The sequence below is a fragment of the Oncorhynchus masou genome, chromosome 24 (assembly GCF_036934945.1).
Source record: "Oncorhynchus masou masou isolate Uvic2021 chromosome 24, UVic_Omas_1.1, whole genome shotgun sequence".
Classification (NCBI taxonomy): Eukaryota; Metazoa; Chordata; class Actinopteri; order Salmoniformes; family Salmonidae; genus Oncorhynchus; species Oncorhynchus masou.
The window spans coordinates 39,595,082-39,614,373 of record NC_088235.1 but is presented as its reverse complement, the minus strand read 5'-3'; the positions used below and the strand labels follow the sequence as shown (position 1 = coordinate 39,614,373).

The 19,292-nt window shown below is 44.8% G+C and overlaps 1 protein-coding gene across 1 annotated transcript in view; it reads left to right on the top strand.

Annotated features, from left to right (window-relative positions):
• The window catches only part of hpse2 (heparanase 2), a 129,182-nt gene that overhangs the window by 91,148 nt on the left and 18,742 nt on the right, over positions 1-19,292 (top strand). Inside the window, exons 8-10 of the mRNA XM_064933089.1 lie at positions 190-296; positions 493-607; positions 9,563-9,708. Of these exons, the coding sequence (XP_064789161.1) occupies positions 190-296; positions 493-607; positions 9,563-9,708 (368 nt within the window). The remainder of the gene's footprint in view (positions 1-189; positions 297-492; positions 608-9,562; positions 9,709-19,292) is intronic.

The following is a 19,292-nucleotide window of genomic DNA, read 5'->3' as shown; positions in this document are numbered from 1 at the left end:
CTCTAACCTTTAGCCTACCTGCAGCCCCTTTCTCTTTCTTTCTCTGATCTGATCCCCTATTTTTCTGTTGTCTGTTCTCCCCCCTCTCTCTTGCCCCCTCTCTTTCCTCTGTCCCCTCTGTTTCCTCTCTCTCTCTCTCTCTCTCTCTCTCTCTCTCTTTCTTCTTTCCCCACTCTCTCTCTTTCTCAGGTAGTGAATAGCCATGCACCTGGTAAGAAGGTGTGGTTAGGGGGAGTAGGTCCAGCGTGGGCTGGAGGAACCAATAACCTCTCTGATACCTATGCTGCTGGCTTTCTGTAAGTACAATCAACCTATACATCAATCAATCAACCTATCATCGCACTTAGGCATTATTCTCACTGTGTGTGTGTGTGTGTGTGTGTGTGTGTGTGTGTGTGTGTGTGTGTGTGTGTGTGTGTGTGTGTGTGTGTGTGTGTGTGTGTGTGTGTGTGTGTGTGTGTGTGTGTGTGTGTGTGTGTGTGTGTATTTCAGGTGGCTGAACACTCTGGGCATGGCAGCGGTGCAGGGGATTGATGTTGTCCTGCGACACTCGTTCTTTGACTATGGATACACACACCTCGTAGACCAGCACTTTAACCCACTACCGGTGAGTTTCACACTCTGCTTTATCATAAAAGTTCAATAAAGGTCAAATGAAAACAAATAAAATAAAAATCATCATGAAAGCAGTACTGGACAAATCATTCCTTTCTACTCTCACTGGATAACAAGGGAACGTTCATTGGAGCTATTGCTACTCTTAGTCCATTTTATGGTGTGGCTTTACTGTAGACTCATCTCAGTCCTCTGTGGTACCTAGCGTTCTTTCCCGTGGGAGCTATTAGGCCAGATGAAAGGCGTTTAGTGGTGTTGACTGGCTGGACGCGAGGGCGAATCACTGTGTAACCCTAGCCCTTTGTCAGTGACCAGGATGGTGTCACGACTCTCCCCTTCCCCCCATCACAAAATGTGTGCCCCTCTGTGTGCAGCACTGGGCTGGAGACAGATCTGCAACCTGAGCTGTAGGTAGGCAAAGGGCTGGTCCTGGTTCCCACCACTGCCCTCTGCTGTTGGGATTGGACTATGCTGCATCAGGGGTACAAGACTATGCTCAGGGCAAGCATTACACCCAAATAATCGTTTGCCAGATGATACAGTAAGTTGATTAGTTGAATTAAGGGTTTTAGTGCCAAGTTAGAACAAAAGCCTGCACCCTATTGGTCACCAGGACCAGGACTGGAGGAGTATTCACTTATTTAGGGGAAATTGAAGAGGGCGGCCAGAGATCGAGATAGAGACATCCAAGACTCTTTGATCCAGACAGAGAGTCAGTTCTACAATGCTACTGCGGTGCCATGTTCATAAAAATGATTTATCAGCATCTGGTGGATGCCAAAAGAAGATGTGGAGAACTTCTTACTTTATTTAGCTGCTGCAGGGATGGGTGGTGTTTATTAGGGAGACCGCTCCAAAACTAGCAGACAATTATTTTCCCTCCTGTTCCATTCTCTGTTTCTGGGAAGAATGCCCCCCGCTAGGATCATAATGCTTTTATTGTGGCTGGGCGTTGGACTGCTCTGCCAGTCTACCTGCTGGGGGGAACCACTACAGGCCAGGGCTGTCCGCAGGCCCCAGAGATGCATTCACCTGCCAACCACATGTCCCTTTCCATCTCTCTGAACACTCATTGGACACCGTTCTGACAATTGACCCAGTCAAACCTAGGACTCACTTTATCCGCTCTCCCCTCAACACCCACCACTACTAATCCTCTCCTCCATGGTCTAGGTCCAGTAGTTGTAGTGGGTCTACCTACTCCTTCTCCCTAACCTTTCTCCGTCATTCTGTTTTCCTCTCCTGAACTCACTCTCCCTCAGTCTATTTTTGACCTAGCACATGTGAAGAAGTTTGGGATGTGACATCAGCTTAGTGTGTTAGCCTGCTTCCTGGGTGGTTTGTCTGTTAACAGATATGAGCCTTCCTCTGCTCTCCCTCTTTATAGGCCTCTCTTTTCATCCTTTTTTAGCTCTCTCACCCTCCTTCGTTCTCTCATTACTTTTCCAATCTTCTACGAGACCCCATCATCTCTCTCTCTCTCTCTCTCTCTTTCTCCATTGTTGTATACACCCCTGGGTTTCTGATACATTCTAGGCTTTGTCTCTCACTATAACAGTAAAATGTTAAGTGGCTATAGTTATGCAATCCCAGTTCATGTCATGACACAACACTGTAGCTGCCAAAGAGTGTGTTAACTGTGTGTTTATTCCTATCCACACAACATTCTTATTTACTCTGTCTAGGATTCCAGTGTTTAAGGACACAGAGGGCTGTTGAAATAAATGCTTCTCTGGTTTTCTGTGTTCTATGGTTGTTAAAATGGTGTTTTTGTGTTACTGTTTACTGCATGTTTTCATATTTATTTTTTATATGTGCCCCTAATTAAAACAGACTGCACATTGTTAACCCCTCTCCTAATACAGTCACTGTAATTAAAAACATTAATCTTACCCTCTCTTATTCAGTTAGTGTAATTAGAAGCATTAAATCACTAATGGGCAAGGCCCTGTACTGATACAGCCTAATGGTTAACCTTACACTTTTATCTGTAAAGGCTGTTGTTAACAAGCTTTCAGTCACACAGTCTGGCTCTCATTTAGCCTGCACTCCCTCCTCTTCTCCTGGCCTACTGCCCTTTCTTCCTCCTTCCATCTTTCCCTCCCTCGAGGGCCGGTGTTATGGGTGGGACTTAGGGGGCCTGGCCTACCATACCTCCTTGCCCTCCCTCCTCTTCTCCTGGTCTACTGCCCTACTGCCCATGTATCTGATGCTGTCTGGCCAAGAAGAGTATGGCATGTCATGTCATATTATTTTGGGCCAGACAGCATCAGATACATGGGCTTCATATAGTAAGACAGAGGAGCGCTGTCAGATGCTTACACAGATGCTTTTCTCCGGTGAGGTAGTTTCAGCCATTTGCTAATTTATGGAAAGTTAGCGGGTAAACAGTGCACTGTTCGGCTGCTGGAATTATTTTGGACAAATGTGCAAAGGTAACCTACCTTTTAAAGTGATTTATTTGACAATCAGATGAAAACATGACAGTTAAATTACGTCTTTACTATAAAACCGATTAAAACAATTTTACCATAGGAGGTTCCGTGAAAAAATAGTGCCACCCCCTATGGAAATCAAATGCCCATCCAACTGATTGGTTCCTGCACCTGCCCTGCCTCCTTCCTCACTAGGTAGATGCTGCAGATTCTCCCCTCTCTATTGACTGCAATGTTTCAAACACAAGTTCTTCGCCATCCAGTTCTTTCTCACTACTATATGTTATTTACCCATGAAAGTGGCTACTACCGGTATGCTATATCTAAACTGATATCTTTAAACTACCAGATTCTCACCGTGGACTATCTACAGTACTATCCGTCCCTGGGTATATTTTCTCCCTGATTCTCTCCCTGCTCTTCAGATGTCTAACTGGGCACATCCTGTAGGCAACTCATTGACATCTCCATCTCTCTCAGTTAGTACATCAGGCACACAGATCAGCCTGGTTAAATCTGATCATTAAACACAGCTCTGACTGATCAGACAGAGAAAGACTACTGTGGAGGTCATGAAGTTTCACTGATCTGATGGTTTTTCTCTCTTGGAGCCCAGGTTAGGCAAACCAACATATGTATATCTATAGACTCATAGAATATAAGATTTGATAAAAGATCAACAATACAGGTCTTGTATTGTTGCATAATGAAGCTCAACGTTTTTAAATAAATAAGAAATCCATCAAATATTGACTGAATTATAGCACATATATAATTGTATAATGACAGACAAAAAGTCAATGTAATCCATTTGTTTAGGTGGGAATTCATGTTTAAACTTTGTCGAATATATATATATATATATATATATATATATATATACACACACACACACACACATACACACACACACACACACACACACACACACACACCCAGGCACATACACATTTTATATATAAGACCCATGCTACCATATATAAACCATATATGGCCTATTTATGTGTTTTGTTATTATATTGATAGAATAATAATATTTGAAAATAACAATTTGCATATACACTTGAGTATAGTTAAATATATTTGCATGAAATGACCCTCTATCCAACCAGCGTCGTTATACAGTCAGAAAGTATTCAGCCCCTTTAACTTTTTCTACATTTTGTGACGTTACAGCCTTATTCTAAAACTGCTTAAATAGTTTGTTTTCCCTCATCAATCAACACACAATACTCCACTCTGTCAAAGTGACCATCGGGTTTTTGGTCTCCTCCCTGACCAAGGCCCTTCCCCCCCCGATTGCTCAGTTTGACAGGGCGGCCAGAACAAGGAAGAGTCTTGGTGGTTCCAAACTTCTTCCATTTAATAATGATGGAGGCCACTGTGTTCTTGGGGACCTTCAATGCTGTACACATTTTGTTGTACTCTTCCCCAGCTCTGTGCCTCGACAAAATCCTGTCTCGGAGCTCTGCAGACAATTTCTTCGACCTCATGGCTTGGTTTTTACTCTGACATGCACTGTCAACAGTGGGACCTTATATAGACAGATGTGTGCCTTTCCAAATCATGTCCAATCAATTGAATTTACCATAAGTAGAAGGAGAAACATCTCAAGAATGGTCAATGGAAACTGGATGGACCTGAGCTCAATTTCAAATTTCATAGCAAAGGGTCAGAATAAGGTATTTTTATGTCTAAAAAATTGTTTTTACATTGTCTTTATGGGGTATTGTGTGTAGATTGATGAGTAAAAAAAATAAAAAATCCATAACGTGGAAAAAGAGAAGGGGTCAGAATACTTTCCGAATGCACTGTTGAAGTGGGAAGTTTACATCCACCTTAGCCAAATACATTTCAACTCAGTTTTTCACAATTCCTGACATTTAATCCAAGTAAAAATTCACTCTTTTAGGTCAGTTAGGATCACCACTTTATTTTAAAACTTTTGAAATGTCAGAATAATAAAAGAGAGAATGATTTATTTCACATTTTATTTCCTTCATCACATTCCCAGTGGGTCAGAAGTTTACATACACTCAATTAGTATTTGGTAGCATTGTCTTTAAATTGTTTAACTTGGGTCAAACGTTTCGGGTAGCCTTCCACAAGCTTCCCACAATTATTTGGGGAAATGTTGACCCATTCCTCCTGACAGAGCTGGTGTAACTGAGTCAGATGTGTAGGCCTCCTGGCTCACACACGCTTTTTCAGTTCTGCCCACACATTTCTATGGGATTGAGGTCAGGGCTTTGTGATTGCCACGCCAATACCTTGACTTTGTTGTCCTTAAGCCATTTTGCCACAACTGGAACTATGCTTGGGGTCATTGTCCATTTGGAATACCCATTTGTGACCAAGCTTTAACTTCCTGACTGATGTCTTGAGATGGTTCTTCAATATATCCACATAATATTCATTCCTCATGTGCCATCTATTTTGTGAAGTGCACCAGTCCCTCCTGCAGGCAGCAAAGCACCCCCACAACATGATGCTGCCACCCTCGTGCTTCACGGTTGTGATGGTGTTCTTCAGCTTGCAAGCATCCCCCTTTTTACTCCAAACATAACGATGGTCATTATGGCCAAACAGTTATATTGTTCTTTCATCAGACCAGAGGACATTTATCTAAAAGGTATGATCTTTGTCCCCATGTGCAGTTGCAAACCGGTACCTCCAATTGACTCAAATTATGTCAATTAGCTTATCAGAAGCTTCTAAAGCCATGACATAATTTTCTGGAATTTTCCAAGCTGTGTAAAGGCACAGTCAACTTAGTGTATGTAAACTTCTGACCCACTAGAATTGTGATACAGTGAATTATAAGTGAAATAATCTGTCTGTAAACAATTGTTGGAGCAATTACTTGTGTCATGCAAAGTGGATGTTCTAACCGACTTGCCAAAACTATAGTTTGATAACAAGAATTTTGTGGAATGGTTGAAAAATGGGTTTTAATGATTTTACCTAAGTGTATGTAAACGTCCGACTTCAACTGTATATTATATAATGCCATTTAGCAGAAACTTTTATCCAAAGCGACTTACAGTCATGGTGCATAAATTTGACATATGGGTGGTCCCGGGAATCGAACACACTACCCTGACGTTAAAAGTACCATGCGCTACCAACGGAGTTATAAAGCATCACCCCAATCTCACAGTCTGCTGTAGCTTTCATCAAATCCTCTTGCATATTAAACATTAGGTGTAGACTATGTTTAAGAACAATGATAGCTCCCTGTTTTATAATCTAAACGTGCTGCTCTTGAATTGACCAATGCACAAAAAAATGAGATTTGTGAGATTTGGCTTTTTAACGTTACAAAAAAAGAGCACCCACCTGTGCAAAGATTGCGATCATTAAATCAGCAGGAAAATGTGTTTTGTACCAGCAAGAGATGGAATGTGCATTAGTTTTCTTCTTAAATAAATCTATCCAGCAACATTTATGTGACAAATTAATTTACAACCCATAAAAACAGGGAAGAATTGGCTGGAAAGAGTAGAAATCCTGAGGTGGGCAGGGCACTTTGCTAATGTAAGTTTCTAACGTAGCCAGACACCGTGTAAAAGGAGAATAATATAATTTCCGCAATGTTTGATATTATCTGTCCATCTTGCAAGAGAAAGGCACTCATGTAACCACAGTGTACGCTCCAAGGCTTTCACCCGAAGAACTGCTCTTTGTTTTACCTCAGAATCTACAGATTTCTTCATAATATTAGTGTCTGCTCTATTCCCAGCTGCCGATAGCCCTGTCTATAGCCCAGATTGTACACTTCTGTTCTGTACTCTTACTGTACTCTGGGCTTTCCCGATGGCGGAGTAGCAAATTAAGTTAAAGCTTGGCCTGGTGGGGGAAAAAAGCCTTAAATGTTGCCATATGCAGGATTGCATGGGAACTTCCTGACACACACATGTTGTTCAGAACCTCTGGTGAGGTGTTGATTTTGGGGAGTTTGCGGAGAAGAAAAGAGGACAGGGGCAGCATAAGGGAGAGAGAGAGGACAGGAGAGAAGAGAAGAGGGGCAGCACAGGGGAGAGAGCGAGGACAGGAGAGAAGAGAAGAGATGAGGAGAGGAGAAGGGCATCACAGGGGGGAGAGAGAGGACAGGAGAGAAGAGAAGAGGAGAGGGGCAGCACAGGGGAGAGAGAGAGGACAGGAGAGAAGAGAAGAGGAGAGGGGCAGTACAGGGGAGAGAGAGAGGACAGGAGAGAAGAGAAGAGAAGAGGAGAAGGGCATGAAAATAGAGCGAGAGAGAGGGGCAGGACAGAGGAAAAAGCAGGGAATAGATGGAGAGAGGAGACAGGAGACAGGAGAGAGAGAGAGAGAGAGGTGGAGGGGGGGCAGGACAGAGAACAGAGGAGAGAAGATGGGTAGGGAAGGACAGGGGAGAGAGGAGAGAAGAGGATAGGGGCAGGACAGTGGAGAGAAGATGAGTGGGGCAGGATAAGGGAGAGATAGAGACTGCAGAGAAGATGGGCAGGATAGGAGAGAGAGATATCAGAGAAGAGAGGGGCAGGACATGGCAGAGTGGAGAGGGTCAGAAGAGAGAGAGCAGAGAGCTGAGGAGCGGGGCAGAAGAGGGGGGAGAGAGAGAGAGAGAGAGAGAGTGGAGAGGGGCAGAATAGGAGAGAGAGATATCAGGGAAGAGAGGGGCAGGACATGGCAGAGTGGAGAGGGTCAGAAGAGAGAGAGCAGAGAGCTGAGGAGCGGGGCAGAAGAGGGGGGAGAGAGAGAGTGGAGAGGGGCAGAATAGGAGAGAGAGATATCAGGGAAGAGAGGGGCAGGACATGGCAGAGTGGAGAGGGTCAGAAGAGAGAGAGCAGAGAGCTGAGGAGCGGGGCAGAAGAGGGGAGAGAGAGAGAGAGTGGAGAGGGGCAGAATAGGAGAGAGATATATCAGGGAAGAGAGGGGCAGGACATGGCAGAGTGGAGAGGGGCAGAAGAGAGAGAGCAGAGAGCTGAAGAGCGGGGCAGAAGAGGGGAGAGAGAGAGAGAGAGTGGAGAGGGGCAGAATAGGAGAGAGAGATATCAGGGAAGAGAGGGGCAGGACAGGGGAAGAAAGCAGAGAAAAGAAAATGGAAGAGGGGCAGGACAGAGGAGAGGAGAGGAGAGGAGAGGAGAGGAGAGGAGAGGAGAGGAGAGGAGAGGGGCAGGACAGGACAGAGAGAGAGAGAGGGGGGGAGAGGAGGGGAGAGGTGCAGTACAGGAGATAGAGGTGAGGAGAGAGGGCTATGAGAGGGGAGATGGGCAGGACAGGAGAGAGAGAGGAGAGGGGGGTAGGGGAGAGGGGAGTATGTATTATATTGTCTCTTTCAATAAAGACTGAAGCATCTGGTATCCAGCTTCTACCTCTGGTCTTGTCGACCATGGTGGCTGAAACAGGAGTAGACACCCGTACGACCTTTCTGCTTTTCCCAAATGTTTTTTTCCTCCAGATAATTGAGGTGAATAGTGATATGTGTGACTTACATTGAATTGGACACTTGTAAACCCGAAGGAGCTCACATCCAGTAGATTCACTCAACACACTCTCTGTGGTATCTTAAGTTTTGTTTATGTTTTATACAACTGTTATCAGACATGGTGGAGTGTTTTAGCACCTCTGCACCTCTAGAGCCCCCTGTTCTGACATACTGCACGACTATTTAGCCAGACCTTATATCGGTGTTGACAAGTCAATGGACTCAATGGAACAGTATGGGAATGTGAACCCACTCACTAAAGGATATGTTAACCCACTCACTAAAGGATATGTTAACCCACTCACTAAAGGATATGTTAACCCACTCACTAAAGGATATGTTAACCCACTCACTAAAGGATATGTTAACCCACTCACTAAAGGATATGTTAACCCACACACTAAAGGATATGTTAACCCACTCACTAAAGGGTATGTTAACCCACTCACTAAAGGATATGTTAACCCACTCACTAAAGGATATGTTAACCCACTCACTAAATGATATGTTAACCCACTCACTAAAGGGTATGTTAACCCACTCACTAAAGGATATGTTAACCCACTCACTAAAGGATATGTTAACCCACTCACTAAAGGATATGTTAACCCACTCACTAAAGGATATGTTAACCCACTCACTAAAGGATATGTTAACCCACTCACTAAAGGATATGTTAACCCACTCACTAAAGGATATGTTAACCCACACACTAAAGGGTATGTTAACCCACTCACTAAAGGATATGTTAACCCACTCACTAAAGGATATGTTAACCCACTCACTAAAGGATATGTTAACCCACTCACTAAAGGATATGTTAACCCACTCAGCTAACGCATGCCCTTCTCATGTCTGTGTCCACGCAGCATCATTGTGGGAGCTCATGCCTACTTTGCTCCCTGACTATGCATACTGTGTGTGGTTTTTCACTGTGTAACAGGTGTCCCCTCCCTGTGTCTGTGTGTCTGTGTGTCTGTGTGTCTGTGTGTCTGTCTGTCTGTCTGTCTGTCTGTCTGTCTGTCTGTGTGTGTGTGTGTTCCAGGACTACTGGTTGTCCCTGGTGTTCAAGCGTCTGGTCGGTCCCAGGGTGTTGGCAGTGCGGGTAGCAGGCTTGCAGAGGAAACCACGACCAGGGAGGGTTATACGAGACAAACTACGGATCTACGCACATTGTACCAGCTTCCACAAGTAAAAACTACAGCCATATACAGTACACTATACCAGCTTCAAAAAGTACCACTTTGTCAGTACAATTTTGGCCTAAGGACAAGAATTAGCTGGGTGGCTAAAAAGCAATCACAGCTTCGACTTCTATAGTTTGTTGTCCCATCTTCCTTCCCTTGGTGTTAGTATGGGTGTCTCCCATACTATAAACATTTCAACAACAAAAAATAAATAATAATCTTTTTTATTTTTTTTATTGTTGTACATAATAAAATCACCAGGAAGTCAGCTCCAAGTGATTTTAATTTAAGAAATTTGTTCCCAAGAATTCCCACGCATAATAGAGAGACACGTGATCGTATTCAAATGTAAGCAAGGTTTAAAATGATTGTATTTTAGTCAAACATTATATCTGTTTGGACTTCTTGTGGTCAATTTGCAGTCTACATATTATTTGTAATTAAGTTCCGGCCCCCTGAACAGCCGGAAAAAATCGTCCCGTGGCTGAATCCATAAATAAGCCACTCTAGCCATACTAAATGACATCAATAACCCAGTCTTCCACAATTCTACCTAGTCTGCCTGTAACTACAGCTCATAAATAACCGTTGTCCAGGCACCTCAGTCTTTCAGAGGCCAGGCCATAAAACTTAACAGGTATCACTTATCAGGCGTGTGGGGGACTGTTCTCTTCGTGAAAGCGGCGGTGACAGGTGTGCCGGTCCTTTATCCCGGTTGGAGGGGGTTTTGGGGGGAGGGGGAGGGGTAGGTACAATAGGGACGTCTGTGCCAGACTAGATAAAGAGCAGCACCGTCCCCTGTGCCCCCTGTTCAAGGTTATCATTTAACCCAGCCGTATGAGATGTGTATCAGGTCAGCAGAGCTTTCAGCACCAGGCTAGACTTAATGCCCTCTGTCCCACCTACGCACACAGCTCAGTTACAACTGTTCACCCTACTCCACACACTACACTATCTCTATGCAATAACTATAATGTTATTTGGAAAGCATTCAGAACTGTTGACTTTTTCCACATTTTGTTACGTAACAGCCTTGTTTTAAAATTGATTTAAAAATGTCTCATCAATCTATACACACCTGTATTTGGGGAGTTTCTCCCATTCCTCTCTGTAGATCCTCTCAAGCTCTATCAGGCTAGATGAGGAGCGTTGCTGCATAGCTATTTTCAGGTCTCTCAAGAGATGTTCGATCGGGTTCAAGTCCAGGCTCTGGCTGGGCCACTCAAGGACATTCAGAGACTTGTCCCGAAGCCACTCCTGCATTGTCTTGGCTGTGTGCTTAGGGTCATTGTCTTGTTGGAAGGTGAACCTTCGCCCCAGTCTGAGGTCCTGATCGCTCTGGAGCAGGTTTTCATTAAGGATCTCTCTGTACTTTGCTCCGTTCTTTGCCTCGATCCTGAGTAGGCCCTCTGCTGAAAAACATCCTCACAGCATGATGCTGCCACCACCATGCTTCACCACTGTAGGGATGGTGCCATGTTTCCTCCAGACGTGACGCTTGGCATTCAGGCCAAAGAGTTTAATCTTGGTCTGAGAGTCTTTAGGTGCATTTTGGCAAACTCTTTTACTGAGGAGTGGCTTCTGTCTGGCCACTCTACCATAAAGGCCTGGTTGGTGGAGTGCCATAGAGATGGTTGCCCTTCTGGAACATTCTCCCATCTCCACATAGGAACTCTAGAGCTCTGTCAGAGTGACCGTCGGGTTCTTGGTCACCTCCCTGACCAAGGCCTGTCTCCACCGATTGCTCAGTTTGTCCAGGCGGCCAGCTCTTGGAAGATATTTGGTGGTTCCAAACTTCTTCCATTTAAGAATGATGGAGGCCACTGTGTTCTTGGGGATCTTCAATGCTGCAGAAATCTGGAAAAAGGATGCACCTGAGCTCAATGTTGAGTCTCATAGCAAAAGGGCTGAATACTTAAATTAGGTACATCAACACCATCATCCCAGAAACCCTAGACCCACTCCAATTTGCATACCATCCCAACAGATCCACAGATGACGCAATCTCTATTGCACTCCACATTGCCCTTTCCCACCTGGATGAAAGGAACACCTATGTGAGAATGCTATTCATTGCCTACAGCTCAGCGTTCAACACCATAGTGCCCTCAAAGCTCATCACTAAGCTAAGGACCCTGGTACTAAACACCTCCCTCTGCAATTGGTTCCTGGACTTCCTGATGGGCTGCCCCCAGGCGATAAGGGTAGGTAACAACACACCTGCCACGCTGATCTTCAACACAGGGGACCCTCAGGGGTGCATGCTCAGTCCCCTCCTGTACTCGCTGTTCACTCATGACTATATGGCCGAGCATGCCCCCATTCTCATCGACGGGGCTGCAGTGGAGCAGGTTGTGAGCTTCAAGTTCCTTGGTGTCCACATCACCAACAAACTATCATGGTCCGAGCACACGAAGACATCCGTGAAGAGGGTCCTCAGATCCTCAAAAGGTTCTACAGCTGCACCATCGAGAACATCCTGACTGGTTGCATCACTGGCTGGTATGGCAACTGCTCGGCCTCCGACCGCAAGGCACTACAGAGGTTAGTGCAAACGGTCCAGTACATCACTGGGGCCAAGCTTCCTGCCATCCAGGGACTGTATACCAGGCAGTGTCAGAGGAAAGCCCTAAAAATTGTCAAAGACTCCAGCCACCCTAGTCAAAGGCTGTTCTCTCAGCAAGCGGTACCGGAGTGCTAAGTCTATGTCCAAGAGGCTCCTACACAGCTGCTACCCCCAAGCCATAAGACTTCGGAACATCTAATCAAATGGCCACCCAGACTATTTGCATTGACCCCTCCTTTTTTTACACCGCTGCTACTCTCTGTTGTTATTATCTATACATAGTCACTTCAATAACTCTACCTACATGTACACATTACCTCAAATAACCGGTGCCCCCACACATTGACCCCCTGTATATAGTATCGCTATTGTTATTTTACTGCTGCTCTTTAATTACTTGTTACTTTTATTTCTAATTCTTATCCGTATTTTTTTTAAACTGCATTGTTGGTTCGGGGCTCATAAGTAAGCATTTCACTGTAAGGCACATGTGACTAATAAAATGTTTTTTTATTTGTAATAAATTTGCAAACATTTCTAAAAACTTTTTTCTAAGGTTGTAACATACCATTCTGAAGGCACTGTATATATTGTATATACAATTAACACATATAAGGGAGTATCAGTCTTCCGTCTTTACTGGTGAACATTTTCTTTGATCTCTGTCCCCTGCTCCAAGCAATTGGATTTGTCTATAGTCGTCTATTCTATCATAGTTACAGGTTTGGCGCAAAGAGTACTCTCTAGAGACCGTATCTACTGACACAGATATAGATATACCTCACATCTGATCTGCAACCGATGGTGTAGCCTGTTGACAGATCTGCAGATATATGAAATGGTTGTCATCAAGTGCTTTCCATCTGGCACCTGGAAGGATAGGACGGTGACTATCGCCTCTTCTGATGGGAGTCTGTAGCCCCTAGCAAGGGACTGATATCTGGATCTCAACATCGATCCTCTTTACTATGTTGGCGGTTTCATTACTATTTTGCTATCAAGGGTATTGTATTATTCTATCCGGGTAGCCAGTTAGCGGTTTCCAGCCTTCCAGACATTTAGCGGTTAACATGGTCTGTTTTACTCTGAACCGATGCTCCAACATCAAACAACGGGAAGGATTGTTTACGTTCCTGCTTCTAATGCCTCAGAACCTCATCATTTTGGAAATCCTGGACTGTCTTTATCCCTCTCTCCAGCTCTCTGTCTAATCTACGGGTATCTATCCCTCCAACTCTCTCTGTCTGATCCAACCCAGCCCTGAGCAATGTTTGGCATAAGGCATAAGGCTCCAATAGTTAAGCAGAAGAAACTCTCCAGGCCTGACCGATTACACTGTCTGACACGAAGACAGACAGACAGACACTGGTTTCTGTATACAGACGTGACCAACCTTGGTTCTGTTCTCTGTCAACAGAGTGTTTGTTTGAATTTATTCAAGTCACTTGAATAGGATCTCTGTGTGTCTGCTTAGTGTTTCTTTGATGTACGATGAGATGTAGAGACAAAGAGTGAACAATAACCAGAAGCCGTGAGAGAGACAGATGGAGAGAGAGATGGAGAGTGAGACAGATGGAGAGAGAGATGGAGACTGAGACCGATGGAGAGACAGAGATGGAGAGTGAGACCGGTGGAGAGAGAGCTGGAGATAGAGAGATGGAGACAGAGATATATATATATATATATGGAGAGTGTGACAGATGGAGAGAGAGATGGAGAGAGAGATGGAGAGGGAGAGAGAGATGGAGAGTGAGGCAGATGGAGAGAGAGATGGAGAGTGAGACAGGTGGAGAGAGAGATGGAGGGAGAGAGAGATGGAGAGTGATACAGATGGCGAGAGAGATGGAGACAGAGATGAGAGATGGAGAGTGAGACCGGTGGAGAGAGAGATGGAGAGAGAGAGAGTGAAACTGGTGGAGAGAGAGAGATGGAGACAGATATATATATATGGAGAGAGAGATGGAGAGTGTGACAGATGGAGAGAAAGATGGAGAGGGAGATGGAGACAGATATATATATATATATATATATATACATATATATATATATATATATATATATATATATATATATATACAGTGTATATGGAGAGAGAGATGGAGAGTGTGACAGATGGAGAGAGAGATGGAGAGTGAGACTGATGGAGAGAGAGCTGGAGAGTGAGACTGATGGAGAGAGAGCTGGAGAGAGAGACCGATGGAGAGTGAGACAGATGGAGAGAGATGGAGAGAGAGAGAAGGAGAGAGATACAGAAGGAGAGAGATGGAGAGAGAGAGGAGAGAGAGACAGAAGGAGAGAGATGGAGAGAGAGAGAGAAGGAGAGAGATAGAGAGATTGATGATCAGAGAGGGATCGCTAGTCATCCTGTCTGACAAAGCCCAACACTGACCCTGAACAATGTGGTCCTCGGAAACATATATCAAAGCACACAGACACCCAGAAACATATGGTATCACCACACACACACAGACACCCAGAAACATATGGTATCACCACACACACACAGACACCCAGCAACATATGGTATCACCACACAGACACCCAGAAACATATGGTATCACCACACAGACACAGACACCCAGAAACATATGGTATCACCACACACACACAGACACCCAGAAACATATGGTATCACCACACAGACACCCAGAAACATATGGTATCACCACACAGACACCCAGAAACATATGGTATCACCACACAGACACCCAGAAACATATGGTATAACCACACACAGACACCCAGAAACATAAGGTATCACCACACAGACACCCAGAAACATATGGTATCCCCACACACAGACACCCAGAAACATATGGTATCACCACACAGACACCCAGAAACATATGGTATCACCACACAGACACCCAGAAACATATGGTATCACCACACAGACACCCAGAAACATATGGTATTACCACACAGACACCCAGAAACATATGGTATCGCCACACAGACACACAGAAACATATGGTACCACCACACAGACACCCAGAAACATATGGTATCACCACACAGACACCCAGAAACATATGGTATCACCACACAGACACCCGGAGTCATATGGTATCACCACACAGACACAGACACCCAGAAACATATGGTATCACCACACAGACACCCAGCAACATATGGTATCACCACACAGACATCCAGAAACATATGGTATCACCACACAGACACAGACGCCCAGAAACATATGGTATCACCACAAACAGACACCCAGAGTCATATGGTATCACCACACAGACACAGACACCCAGAAAGATATGGTATCACCACACATACAGACACCCAGAAACATATGGTATCACCACACAGACACAGACACCCAGAAACATATTGTATCACCACACACACAGACACCCAGAAACATATGGTATCACCACACAGACACAGACACCAAGAAACATATTGTATCACCAAACACACACAGACACCCAGAAACATATGGTATCACCACACAGACACAGACACCCAGAGTCATATGGTATCACCACACAGACACAGACACCCAGAAACATTTGGTATCACCACACAGACACCCAGAAACATATGGTATCACCACACAGACACCCAGAAACATATGGTATCACCACACACAGACACCCAGAAACATATGGTATCACCACACAGACACCCAGAAACATATGGTATCACCACACACAGACACCCAGAAACATATGGTATCCCCACACACAGACACCCAGAAACATATGGTATCACCACACAGACACCCAGAAACATATGGTATCACCACACAGACACAGACACCCAGAAACATATGGTATCACCACACAGACACCCAGAAACATATGGTATCACCACACAGACACAGACACCCAGAAACATATGATATCACCACACACAGACACCCAGAAACATATGGAATCACCACACACACACAGACACCCAGAAACATATGGTATCACCACACAGACACAGACACCCAGAAACATATGGTATCACCGAACACACACACACAGACACCCAGAAACATTTGGTATCACCACACAGACACAGACACCCAGAGTCATATGGTATCACCACATAGACACAGACTCCCAGAATCATATGGTATCACCACACAGAAACCCAGAAACATATGGTATCACCACACACAGACACCCAGAAACATATGGTATCACCACACAGACACCCAGAAACATATGGTATCACCACACAGACACCCAGAAACATATGGTATCACCACACAGACACCCAGAAACATATGGTATCACCACACAGACACCCAGAAACATATGGTATCACCACACAGACACCCAGAAACATATGGTATCTCCACACAGACACCCAGAAACATATGGTATCACCACACAGACACCCAGAAACATATGGTACCACCACACAGACACCCAGAAACATATGGTATCACCACACAGACACCCAGAAACATATGGTATCACCACACACAGACACCCAGAAACATATGGTATCACCACACAGACACCCAGAAACATGTGGTATCACCACACAGACACCCAGAAACATATGGTATAACCACACACAAACAGACACCCAGAAACATATGGTATCACCACACAGACACAGACACCCAGAAACATATGATATCACCACACACAGACACCCAGAAACATATGGAATCACCACACACACACAGACACCCAGAAACATATGGTATCACCACACAGACACAGACACCCAGAAACATATGGTATCACCACACACACACACAGACACCCAGAAACATTTGGTATCACCACACAGACACAGACACCCAGAGTCATATGGTATCACCACACACACACAGACACCCAGAAACATATGGTATCACCACACACACACACAGACACCCAGAAACATTTGGTATCACCACACAGACACACACACCCAGAGTCATATGGTATCACCACACACACACAGACACCCAGAAACATATGGTATCACCACAAAGACACCCAGAAACATATGGTATCACCACACAGACACAGACACCCAGAAACATATGGTATAACCACACACACACAGACACCCAGAAACATATGGTATCACCACACACACACAGACACCCAGAAACATATGGTATCACCACACAGACACCCAGAAACATATGGTATCACCACACAGACACAGACACCCAGAAACATATGGTATCACCACACACACAGACACCCAGAGTCATATGTTATCACCACACAGACACAGACACCCAGAAACATATGGTATCACCACACAGACACCCAGAAACATATGGTATCACCACACAGACACCCAGAAACATATGGTATCACCACACAGACACCCAGAAACATATGGTATCACCACACAGACACCCAGAAACATAAGGTATCACCACACAGACTCCCAGAAACATATGGTATCACCACACACAGACACCCAGAAACATATGGTATCCCCACACACAGACACCCAGAAACATATGGTATCACCACACAGACACCCAGAAACATATGGTATCACCACACAGACACAGACACCCAGAAACATATGGTATCACCACACAGACACCCAGAAACATATGGTATCACCACACAGACACAGACACCCAGAAACATATGATATCACCACACACAGACACCCAGAAACATATGGAATCACCACACACACACAGACACCCAGAAACATATGGTATCACCACACAGACACAGACACCCAGAAACATATGGTATCACCGCACACACACACACAGACACCCAGAAACATTTGGTATCACCACACAGACACAGACACCCAGAGTTATATGGTATCACCACATAGACACAGGCTCCCAGAATCATATGGTATCACCACACAGAAACCCAGAAACATATGGTATCACCACACACAGACACCCAGAAACATATGGTATCACCACACAGACACCCAGAAACATTTGGTATCACCACACAGACACCCAGAAACATATGGTATCACCACACAGACACCCAGAAACATATGGTATCACCACACAGACACCCAGAAACATATGGTATCACCACACAGACACCCAGAAACATATGGTATCACCACACAGACACCCAGAAACATATGGTATCACCACACAGACACCCAGAAACATATGGTACCACCACACAGACACCCAGAAACATATGGTATCACCACACAGACACCCAGAAACATATGGTATCACCACACACAGACACACAGAAACATATGGTATCACCACACAGACACCCAGAAACATGTGGTATCACCACACAGACACCCAGAAACATATGGTATAACCACACACAAACAGACACCCAGAAACATATGGTATCACCACACAGACACCCTGAAACATATGGTACCACCACACAGACACCCAGAAACATATGGTATCACCACACAGACACAGACACCCAGAAACGTATGATATCACCACACACAGACACCCAGAAACATATGGAATCACCACACACACAGACACCCAGAAACATATGGTATCACCACACAGACACAGACACCCAGAAACATATGGTATCACCACACACACACACAGACACCCAGAAACATTTGGTATCACCACACAGACACAGACACCCAGAGTCATATGGTATCACCACACAGACACAGACACCCGGAGTCATATGGTATCACCACACAGACACAGACACCCAGAAACATATGGTATCACCACACACACACACAGACACCCAGAAACATTTGGTATCACCACACAGACACAGACACCCAGAGTCATATGGTATCACCACACACACACAGACACCCAGAAACATATGGTATCACCACACACACACACAGACACCCAGAAACATTTGGTATCACCACACAGACACACACACCCAGAGTCATATGGTATCACCACACACACACAGACACCCAGAAACATATGGTATCACCACAAAGACACCCAGAAACATATGGTATCACCACACAGACACAGACACCCAGAAACATATGGTATCACCACACACACACAGACACCCAGAAACATATGGTATCACCACACAGACACCCAGAAACATATGGTATCACCACACAGACACAGACACCCAGAAACATATGGTATCACCACA